This window comes from Eulemur rufifrons, chromosome 2 (genome assembly GCF_041146395.1).
Source record: "Eulemur rufifrons isolate Redbay chromosome 2, OSU_ERuf_1, whole genome shotgun sequence".
NCBI classification, from domain to species: domain Eukaryota; kingdom Metazoa; phylum Chordata; class Mammalia; order Primates; family Lemuridae; genus Eulemur; species Eulemur rufifrons.
In genome coordinates, this window is record NC_090984.1 from 35,967,492 (window position 1) to 35,979,723 (window position 12,232).

General features: G+C 35.4%; 1 protein-coding gene across 1 annotated transcript in view; it reads left to right on the plus strand.

Moving 5' to 3' along the window:
- ADAM10 (ADAM metallopeptidase domain 10) overlaps positions 1-11,402 on the plus strand; it is a 127,583-nt gene extending 116,181 nt beyond the window's left edge. The window contains exons 15-16 of the mRNA XM_069483412.1: positions 8,071-8,197; positions 10,428-11,402. Coding sequence (XP_069339513.1) covers positions 8,071-8,197; positions 10,428-10,522 — 222 coding nt within the window. The 3' untranslated portion in view covers positions 10,523-11,402. The remainder of the gene's footprint in view (positions 1-8,070; positions 8,198-10,427) is intronic.
- Positions 11,403-12,232: the final 830 nt, after the last annotated feature.

The window sequence follows — 12,232 nt, forward strand, 5'->3', positions numbered from 1 at the left end:
CTTCTTACAATGACTTAGCAATATGAAGTCTTCTCTTGAGCTCTGGAACTCATTAATCAGGCACTTTTAGGTTGATAGAAGTTTGCCTTAGGAATAGCACATGCTTTTATTTTACATCAGTGTTGGTATTCATATGGCACTCTTTTGAATAGCATGGCCCATATGCCTGAGGAATACCAGTAGGCCGTTGCCGCATTTGTGGACATTGACCAGGCCAAACAGTAAGATAACAGACATCCAGTTCCTTATAAGTTATTTGTCTCATTTGATTTTGTTCAGAGTTCACTTGCGTAACAGAGTTTATTTTGTCACATTAATAGTTCGTGATTTGGCCTTTCATCATGTTAGGGAAGTGTCCTTCCGGTTAGTAATACAGATGATCAGGATGCTCTGGCATAAGAAGCAATGAAAGAGGTGAGGACTTAGTTTCACTGACTTTTCTTTCCAGTGGTGTCTGGTGCTCTTTGTCTCTTTTCTATGGTACACTGGCAACTTTTCTCCTCATGCGAAGTAGAGTAGGAAGAACCTTGACAGTTCAGGGCATGGGTTATTGACCGCTACCGGTGCCATGGAAATTATACTTTCTTTTCTGTAAAGAGTTGTTTTTGACAGCCATGCTTTGATTTTTCAGAATATATTCACTATATTTGCTGAGTGCCTACTATGTGTTTGGCCCGGAGATAATGATAAATGTTTCGATTTATCAAGTAGTCATCTAGTTCTTAGATGAAAGCATTCACCATTGACTCTGTTGAGACCTTATATCCTTATCTTCTTTTCTTTAATTAGGGGTTAAGGGCATTAGTAATTCTTTTCTAGTTTCTTCCATGGTTAATGTGTTCTGATTTTCTATATCTTTTGTGTTGTGTTTGACATTGTAGAAAACCATCTTTTACCTTTATCTTTTTCAAATTTATTCTTGTGTTTCCCCCTCTCCTTTTAAATTACTGCCTGCTGTTTTGTGGCTTTTTTCTTTTTAATTTGTTCAGATTTATTCGGAGTTTATATTTTTATTTTTTATCAAGAATCAACACTTCCTAATGTTTGAATTAACTTCTGCTGTCATATTTTGCTCTAATTTTATGAATCTAAGTATTAACTATCTGTTATTCTTTATGAATGAAAGATTTAGAGTATTGTCTCCCCAGTGCTTAGTAGAACACTAGCTGCATGAAATCCTCTAGGGGTTTGGTGATCAAATGAATCTGGAAAACACTATACCATAGTCCCCTCTTAGAGATTTGTGAGAAAATTGTGAGAAGCCCTGCAATACATAAACCTTTTAAACTTCTTTTTTCAAACTTACCAAATCCCAGAAACCTTTATTCATGTAAAGCTTACGAAACCCTAAATAACCTTAGAAGTCATTTGGGGAAACATTGATTAATAGCAGTAGGTCTCAATCCTAGTTGTACACAAGAATCACCCTAGGGTTTAGACCAGTTAAATCACAATCTCTTGGCATTAGGCTTAAGTATCTGGGTCTTTTAAAACTCTTCAGCTAGTTCTGATGAAGAGCCAGGGTTGAGAACCACTCATCTAGAACAGGGGTTGGCAAACTGTGGCCCATGGGCCAAATCCAGCACTCTGCCTATTTTCATATGACTCATAGGTTTTAATGTTTTTTCAACCATTTACATTTTTAAATTTACATTTTTAAATGGTTGAAAAAAATTTAATTGTCAAAATAGGATTCTTTAAAAAATGTGAAATTCAAGTTTCAGTGTCCATAAATAGCATTTTATTGGAACATGGTTACATCCATTTGTTTACATGTTGTCTGTGGCTGCTTTTGTACTTTGGGTAGTTGCAATGGTGACTGCATGGCCTCACAAAACCTAAAATATTTATCTGGGCTTTTACAGGAAATATTTACCAACCACTAATCTAGAGCAGTGTAGTAGTAGTCTCAAAGCATAGTCCCCTGACCAGCAGCATCAGCATCACCTGGGAACTTGATAGAAATGCAGATTCTCAGGTCCTACTCCACAGCCACTGAGTCAGTAGATGATGGTGCATGCAAAAGTTTGGGAACCTTCTCTTCCCCTCCTCCCTCCACCTTCACTCCGCCAGTTTTTACAATGTAATGACTCCTTTTTTCAAAGACTTGTAACAGAAATGTTCTACTTTGTCATCCTGATATGTTGAAAATGGAAGATGGTTGTGGACTCATAGAGTGCTTCATAGCCTGGTAGAGTAGGCCACATAGGTATCACTTATGAAACTTTAACAACAAAGATGGCAATGATTATCACAGTGCTTAGCATATGGTAAGGACGCAGTATACATATGCTAGATGAATGAAGCAGATTTCTCAAATGTAATAATTTATATAAAAAAGAATAAAAGCGTGCATATTATTTTAATTTTGAAACTGTGATGTTTTCAGATTCCTCTCAGTGATATTTTATCTAGCTTGCCTAGGTTAAACTAAAAGTAACTGAAAGTTTAGTAGCTAGTTGTTTACTGCTTGGCAGATTGGTGGTGGTGGTGGTAGTGATAGTTTGAGGGAGAGGAGAAGAATATTTAGTCAAAGTCCAGACTAATATCTTCTGAAGGAAGTACGGAAAGGAAGCTTTCTGCCCGTGAAGGGATGACATGATCAGTATCATGACAAGGAACTGTGGGTCCCTCATGGTCTTGTGACCCACAAGAAGTCCAGAGTGTATTTGCTGACAGTGAGATTGTTAAATACTTGAATAATCACTGAAAGGATTATATGGTTGACTTTTTCTGGAGATCTTTAAATTAAACAGTGGATTATTTTATGTCTGAAAGAGACTTGATTGTGTGTCTTCCTCCTTCCCATTCATGCACTTTTTTGGGGTGTTACCTGTTTTATTGTTTTGTTATCTTATAGGTCCTTTTTGTTTATTTAGATTATTAAGTTAAACACCATTGTAATTAATACATAATAAATTAGACTAGTAAATTTTGACTTTTTGCTTTGTCATTGACTATATTTAAATGCCTATATTGAGCAACATCTTTCTGTTTTTTATGTAGACTTATTTTTTCAGTGTTGATATAATGCTGGTTAAATTCTCAGCTATTTTTTAAACTTTTGGATATCTTCTCTTTGCCTGTTAAGTTTTGCTTAACACCTTTGTAACTATGACAGATAAGAGCCCGGCACACGGTTAAACTCATTAAATGTTCATTGAATGAAATGACAGCTCTCCTTTTTGTCAGACCAACAGGTTGACACTTTGTGATCTTTTCTTTTGAGATGAAACACATGTTTTGCATTTACTAACTTGGTTGATATTCTTTTCGCAGATTTTATAGTATATGTAAAAAAGAAAAAATGCAATTTAGCATTTAAGTCACTCTGATTATTCTCCTTTAAAGAGAGCATTAGAAAAAAAAAAAACCCTCTATCAAAGGTGGCCATACTTAATTAATACTCTCAAATACACCATTGTTTTGTTTAGTTTTTCTTGCTACCTTCTATCCACTGCCATGTTCCATTTCCCCAGGTGCTAAATTCTGAAGAGCTACTGTCAACATTGCCACTAAAACATCTCAAGCTTTGGGCTTCTGAGATACATAATTATCTGGAAAAATTTGGAAGAAGGCCAGGAACAATGTGCTAGAAGGAACTGGAAGTTTACAAGGGCTCAAGTGCTATATTTTATTACATATATGTTAATCTGAACTGGGACTAGGTCCCTTTGACCTTTGTTTTCTACAGAGTTTTAACCACTAGTATATCTAGGCTTTGTATCTCCAATCTGTCTCTCTTACTGCCATACTGTGTACTTGCCTCACTATTTAAGACTATATGGGTACTAAAAACCTATTATTAGACATATCAACATGGTTTTTATGTCCCATCGTTGTTGTAAAAACATTGTCACATTATTTGTATGTGTTAAGCAATCTAGAAATAATGAATGAGCTGTTAGAAGTGTTTCAAGGTCAGTATTTAGAATAATGACTTGCCTGTAATAACTAGTCCAATAGGTATTTCTTTGTGGGCTAGGTACTGGGGTGGTGGGATATAAGTTCAAGGAGCTCACAGTTTGTTACAGAAGACAGGCACATGGAAACATATTTTCAGTCTGTATGCCATTTTTATAGAATATAGAAGAGCCTATTGGGGAAGGCCTTGGGACCAGTAGAAGTAGAGGGTACAGAGAGAGATATTTTATGGAGATGGAGCATGTGGGAAAAGTCACAGAAGTATAAATTTTCCAAAGCAAAAAATTATTTTCTCCCCCTTTTAGGGAAAAATTTGATTATTCCTTTTCTAATTGACAAAGTAATACATTCAAAAGTGTGCCCTTTTTTCACCCTGGACCCCCCAGGATGAATTTCTTATATATTCTTCAGAAAGTGCCTATACCACTATAAGATTATATACTTTTTTTTTTTTTTTTGAGACAGAGTCTCACTCTGTTGCCCAGGCTAGAGTGAGTGCCGTGGCGTCAGCCTAGCTCACAGCAACCTCAAACTCCTGAGCTCAAGCGATCCTACTGTCTCAGCCTCCCGAGTAGCTGGGACTACAGGCATGCACCACCATGCCCGGCTAATTTTTTCTATATATATTTTTAGCTGTCCATATAATTTCTTTCTATTTTTAGTAGAGATGGGGTCTCGCTCTTGCTCAGGCTGGTCTCGAACTCCTGAGCTCAAACGATCCGCCCACCTCGGCCTCCCAGAGTGCTAGGATTACAGGCGTGAGCCACCGCGCCCGGCCAAGATTATATACTTTTTTAAAAAAGTGGAATCATACCACATATACTTTGCTGCACTTTATTGTGTGTTTAAGTTTTGCTTTTGCTTTTGCTTTTTTCTCTCTCCCACATAATGGTCTATCCTGGAGATCTTTGGTGGGAAGCTTTTGAAGAAGAGTTTGACATAAAGGAGTGACGTGATCAGTTCCATATTTTAGGTAGTGGTAACCCTGATGGCCATGTGAAAGATGATTTTGAGCGGGAAAGACTAGAAGGAAGGAAATGTGTTCAAGAATGTAGTGAACATTAGGAGTCAAAGTGTATCCTTTGTAACAGAACTAGCTCGTCAACCTGAAAGTAGTAGGAAAACCCTTGACCCTTTGTACTCAGAGATTGGATCACAGTGGAGGTGATACTGCCTCCCCAGAGGGTGTTTGGGAAGTGTACAATAGTTGTCAGAGTAACTGAGGGGGCTCTATTGGCATTTGATGGAAAGTATATGGTAAGGTTGTGGTTTCCAAGCCAGATTCAGCCCTGTCAACATGTTTTGTATGGTCTACATATTGTTTTTAAAATTTAGAAATTTTAGAGGCGTTTGCCAGCATTTAAAAATAGTTTTCACGTAAAAATTCAGATTTATAGCTTCTCTTGAAAAATCAGATATTTAAACAGTAAGGTTGAATTACATTACACCTTACCTGCCTTGTAGGCATTTGAGTTTGTGGTCCTCACAATAATGAGTGATATGAGAGACTATCATGAGACACTTTTCACAGAATAGAGAATAAAAATGAAAACAAAGAGGACGGTGGCTATGGGACTCTCCTATATAGAGATCTAATCTTAGGAGAATTATTAAGACTTTTGAGAAACCTTCATCTAAGTGTGAATCATTCTGTTTGCTTTTAAAATTGAATATATATGAATGTATGTGTGTTTGTGTATCTTTTTTATTCCATCTTTATTCTTGAACAGTTCATTCCTAAAGCCATTAGGTGAGGCCAAGCAAGGTAGGCATCCAGGCCAGGTGGGGGGAGCTGTAGTGGCACAGAGCAGGGTATTGGAGTCTGACTAGGTTGGGAGGGTGTGAAGTGGGAAACGCCACCACTATGAGGTTTCAGAGCCCAAACAGGGTGAGAAGTGCACCGCTGCAAAGCGGAGACTGGCCAAGGGTGTCAGAGTGGAAGTAGGGTAAGGAGTCAGTCTACATAAGAGGGTCAGAACTTAAAGGAACCAGGGCTCTTTGGAGAAATGGCTGATTCCAGGGCTGGGGTAGGGAAAGAACAAGATGACTCTGGAACTTCCTATTGTGCCATAAAGTAAGAAAGTGCTCAAAGAATGATGGGGATGTGTTCAGAAGACCCAATAATGATAATAATGGATTATAACCATTTTGTATAAAATAGGAAACCACAAGGGAATAAAGAAATGAATACATTCAAAGTTTGATGAAGAATAGGATATTTACATAGTTCCAAATTACATCCCTACAAAATACTCATTGACTACGACAGAGAATCTTTGTGGTGAAGTTTGGCCGATAGAACCTTAATCAAGCGATCAAGTCAACATTACCAGTAATGAAATCGAAATCATTTGGCACCTGGTGGGTGGGATGCTATGAGAAGAACACAGTATCTGTGATATTCTTACCAAAGATATATGCCCTGAATCTAATCATAAAGGAACACCAGAGAAACCCATATTGAGGAACATTCTCATAAAAACAACTACCCATGTAAATCCTTAAAAGTGTCAAGGTCATAAAAGCCAAGGAAGGATGACTAGAGCCTTTCTAGATTGAAGGCAACTAAAGAAACATGGCAGCTAAAAATGCAGCGCATGATTCTGAACTGGATGGTATTGGGACAAATGGCAAAAGTTGAGTGGGGTCTGGGGATTAAATGTTAGTAATGTATAAGCACTAATTCTTTGATTTTGATGATTGTGTTATATAATTATCTAGGAAAACAGCCTTGTGTTGTAGGAATTATGTGCTGATATGTTCAGGGGTAACATCATAGTGGCTAGCAAGTTACTCTTGGGTGCTGTCAGGTTTTTAAAAGATTTCTGTACTCTACTTGCAACTTTTCTGTAAGTTTGAGATTCTTTCAAAATAAACAAATTTTTAAAAATGTAGGAAAGGCTTTATACACACACAGAAAAACTGGCTTGGGATATTTTGCCACAACATTCATTTTAATTTTAGCATTACTTTCATTAATGCTAAAATTACCATTAGTATTACTTTAATTACATCATCACTGCTGGATAAAGTAAATAATATAGAAGTAATAGACTGTTCTAAGTCCCAGATCATAGAACATCTTCTTAATTTAGAGTTTTGCTGGAAATAATTAGCAGTAACTCTATAATGTATTATAACAATCTGTGTTAAGCCAATGTGAAGATTCACAGTTGTAAATATTTTATATGTTTATTAGTATATGATCTCTTAAAACAAAGTTTGAATATTTGAAATTGTAAAACAGACTTAGAATTTTCTTAAGAATGGAAACAGTAATTTTTATGTAAGATTTTATCAGTAATGTTTGAAGTTTTTTTTTTTCTAAATTGATTTGTTTCATATGAGTTAAAAGTAAAGTTTATGGTTTCTTATACTTAGTAAACTTTGCTGCTATATATATGTGTATATCCTTACATTTTCATGTTGAAAAAGATAGTTAACTTATAACTAAATGAAAAGAAAGATATATATATATGTATAATATAATGAAAACTAAGATACATGTAAAAATAATTTCTATTGTCCTCAAAGTATAAGGCCTAAAAAATAGTAATAATTTCCTAATAGTAGTCTGGGCCTCAAATTCTAAATGAAATAGGAAGAGGAAAAGAGAATTTTGTTCTTAACCTTGATGATTAGAAAACAGTATTGGTTAAAGAGCATTTTAAAAATCTATTTACTAGCAGAGTTTAAAGCAAGTTGCGTACTTTCTAAGCCATGGAGAGTATAAAAGCAAACAAAACATACTCTATAAAAGTAAGAAGCAAAAAAGAAACGTTTAAACTAGAAAATATTTAATAACACAGGCAAATGCGGTATAACTATATGCCAGATGATCCCAGTTTTGCATGTGTGTTTGTGTATATGACAAACATAGTTACATGTTAGAAAAGAGACTGAAAGGAAAATAAGATTTGAGTGGTTTCCTCTAGGAGGTGAAATTATGGGTATTTTTCTCCTTTAAACTTTTTTTATATTTAAAGAAATTAATATGTATGTGCATATATATAATATATATATGCACAACTCCCAACTAACAAATGTTCTTTAAAAATTAAAATGTAATATATTCTGTTTTATGTAATATAAAATATTCTAGAATATTTTATAGCTTTTTCAGTGGAAAAATCTGTTTATTTCTAGGCTCATTGGTGGGCAGTATTACTTATGGGAATTGCCCTGATCATGTTAATGGCTGGATTTATTAAGATATGCAGTGTTCATACTCCAAGTAGTAATCCAAAGTTGCCTCCTCCTAAACCACTTCCAGGTAAGAACATTTGAACAAAGTGTATGTTTATATAACTCAAAATCATTTATCAGGTAGAATTCAATTATAAGCGAGTGTTTAGTGACTAATTTTGTAATACTTTCTCCTTGAAAATGGGATTACTGGATGAATGATTTAGTTACTGTTTGTGCTTTTTTTTTAATCAGTCCAGTCTAGCCAATGACTGCCAATGTAATGCTAATTTATCTTGAGTGTCTAAAAATATTCAGAACTAGAAATTTTGATTTTTGCTTGGTTCTTGTTTTTGTTTCATATTCCAATATGTTACCTTGTTTTTATTATGGTAGTTAAGCTACTTTTAAATTATTGGTCTTTCTATTCTAATAATTGTGCTTCTGTTATTTTTATTTATTTATTTTTTTAAGAGATACGTCTCACTATTTTGCCCAGGCTGGCTGTGAACCTCCTGGGGTCAAGCGATCCTGCCCCTGTAGCCTCCCAAGTAGCTGGGACTATGGGTACACTATGACTGTCTTTCTTATTGTTTTTAATGCTTGTGTTCTTGAAATATTTTCTGGCACATAAACTCATTTTCCCAGGGGCGATGCTAATGGGGAATACAGAACCCAGTCTGTGGAATAGTCTTACGGTAGAGGCTTCAGTCATCGAATAAGCACAGTCAAGTATTCTCCATCCCTGAAAACAACTCCTCAGTTCTGGTCTCCACACTACCTCTTAGAGAGACACAGCGTTAGGAGGAGACCCTCTTTAGATTAGCTCTGGGCATTTGGAGGAGAAAAGGTGGGAAGAAGTAACTGCTCTAGATTATTTAGTCTCCGTCTATTTATTCCTCCCCCTCTTCAAGGTATCTGTGGCTTTTATGCTGCCTTCAGGACGCCTGTTCTCTACAGATGTTGGGACAGACATTGTCCCAAGGCAATGGCAGGGGAGCTGGAGCTAACTGGAGGCATTTCCCTCCTCTACCTCTTGCTTCGGGCCAAGTCCACTACCCTACACAAAGTAGTTCAAAACTAAGTTTCTTACAGTTTTCTCTATTTTCTCTCAGTTATTCACCTGCATTTACTGTCTTTGGTCAAGAGAGCCAAGTAGTCATGCTAGGACCATATCTTACTGCAAATCAGAGGAAATTTGATTTTGATATCATTGCTTTTCTTAAATTCACAATGTTAGCTAGCACTGTGGAACTTACGTTAGTATTTATGGGATTTCCACATGACACATGACACTTTTTAGATACTGTTAACAATTATGGTCCTGACGTTCAATGAAACAATTATTTGTGTACTGCTTTCATTTTAAGTAAATAGCACCTTTAAAAACCTTTTTTAAAAACTAGCTGTCATTTATTGAACCCTCGCAAAAAAGTGCTAAACACTGTCACATGAATTTTATAATTTTCACAAGAGACTATATGAGTTAATTATCATCCCTGTTTTACAGTCCAGGTATCTGAGTTTCAGAGAGCTTAAGTCATTTGCTCAAAGACATTTAGTAATTTTCTCATGGATTCTGTCCTTAGAATCTATAATATTAATCTAGATTAATCTGTCTAATACTTGTGATTGTTGAGCACCGAAATGTGGCTAGTCTCAATTGAGATGTGCTATTAATTATTAATACAAAATGCATACCAGACTCTGAAGACTTAGTATAAAAAATGAAACATTGCATTAATAATTTTTTGTATTGATTTTGTTTTAAAATGATAGGAAATGAAATGATTTGGCTATATTAGGTGAAGTAAAATAAAAATATTGTTAAGGTGATTCCCTGTCTCTTTTTTACTTTTATTTTTACTTTTTTTATTATGACTACTAGAAAATTTAAAATTATATAGGTAGCTCATATTATATTGGACACTACTGAACTAGAACCTTTCTTATTGAAACAGCAGCTTTGTTTTTAAAAATTAAGTGAAGTATCCCAAGAATGGAAAACTAAGCATCACATGTACTCGCCAGCAAACTGGTTTCCCTGATCATCACCTAAGTGCACATTTGGGAATAACACCAGTTGGGTATCGGACAGAGGTTGGGGCTGGGGGGAAGGGATGGGTGTATACCTACTTGATGAGTGCGATGCACACTGTCTAGGGAATGGACACGCTTGAAGCTCAGACTCGGGGGGATGGGGGGGCATGGGCAATATATATAACCTGAACTTTTGTACCCCCATAATGAGCTGAAATAAAAAAAAAAAAATTAAAAAGCTCACAGTAAATCTATTTTGCTTTTGTTGTGACTCTCAGGCACTTTAAAGAGGAGGAGACCTCCGCAGCCCATTCAGCAGCCCCAGCGTCAGAGGCCCCGAGAGAGTTATCAAATGGGACACATGAGACGTTAACTGCAGCTTTTGCCTTGGTTCTTCCTAGTGCCTACAATGGGAAAACTTCACTCCAAAGAGAAACCTATTAAGTCGTCATCTCCAAACTAAACCCTCACAAGTAACAGTTGAAGAAAAACATGGCAAGAGATTATGTCCTCAGACCAGGTGGAATTACTTTAATTTTAAAGCCTGAAAATTCCAATTTGGGGGTGGGAGGTGGAAAAGGAACCCAATTTTCTTATGGACAGATATTTTTAACCTAATGGCACAAAGTCTTAGAATATTATTATGTGCCCCGTGTTCCCTGTTCTTCGTTGCTGCATTTTCTTCACTTGCAGGCAAAGTTGGCTCTCGATAAACTTTTATCACAAATTGAAATATATATATATTTTTTTCAACTGCCAATCAAGGCTAAGAGGCTCGACCACCTCAACATTGGAGACATCACTTGCCAATGTACATACCTTGTTATATGCAGACATGTATTTCTTACGTACACTGTACTTCTGTGTGCAATTGTAAACAGAAATTGCAATATGGATGTTTCTTTGTATTATAAAATTTTTCCGCTCTTAATGAAAAATTACTGTTTAATTGACATACTCAGGATAACAGAGAATGGTGGTATTCAGTGTTCCGGGATTCTGTAATGCTTTACACAGGCAGTTTTGAAATGAAAATCAATTTACCTTTTTTTAATGGCAGAGTTGATTCCAATATTCATTTATTCTTTATCAAATGGCTGCTATGAGCACGAGTGACTATGCTGAAGAACACAGTTAAGTGTTGTGCAAACTGGACATAAGCAGCATACTACTCCAGAGTTCTTTATGTAAATGTCTTATTTCTGCTTATGTATTTTAAACTTTCTAAGTCAATTCCATTTTTGAATTGATAGGTAAAATTTTATTCATGCTATGGTAGAAATTATGTCAGTGAAATGATTTTTGTTTATTTGTAGCCTACTTATTTGTGTTTTCCATATATTTAAAGTATGCTAATTGTTTTTTGTCTGATATGAAAAGAAAAGCTGTGTCTTTGTCAAAATATTTGAACAGTTTTTTCAGCATATCATCACTGATCATTGGTAACCACTAAAGATGAGTAATTTGCTCTACTAGTAGTTAAAATTATAGATAGACCTTCTGACTTTTTTTTCCCTAAAATGTTTAAACAACAATGAAGGTGAAACAGCACAATGTCCCATTCCAAATTTATTTTTAAAACAGATGTAAATAATTGGCATTTTAAAGAAAGAGAAAGCAAAAGCATTTAATGTATTAACAGGCTATTGCTATGCAGGAAATGGAAGGGGCATTACAAAAAAAAATTTTAAGCTTGTGACATATTTATTGCTTCTGTTTTCCAGTTACATTGCTTAAATTAGAAGTAAACAGCTATGATTTTCCTGACTTCTCAAATTTAGGGAAAGTTGAAAAGATTTCTGTGTTTTGGCTTTTTTTTTTTCCTTTTTTCTTAAGAGTATAAGGTTTACACAATCATTCTCATAATGTGACGCAAGCCAGCAAGGCCAAAAATGCTAGAGAAAATAATGGGATCTCTTCCTTGTAAACTTGTACAGTATGTGGTGACTTTTTTCAAAATACAGCTTTTTGTACATGATTTAGAGACAAATTTTGTACATGAAACCCCAGATAGACTATAAATAATTCTAAACAAACAAGTAGGTAGATATATATGTAATTGCTTTTAAATCATTTAAATGCC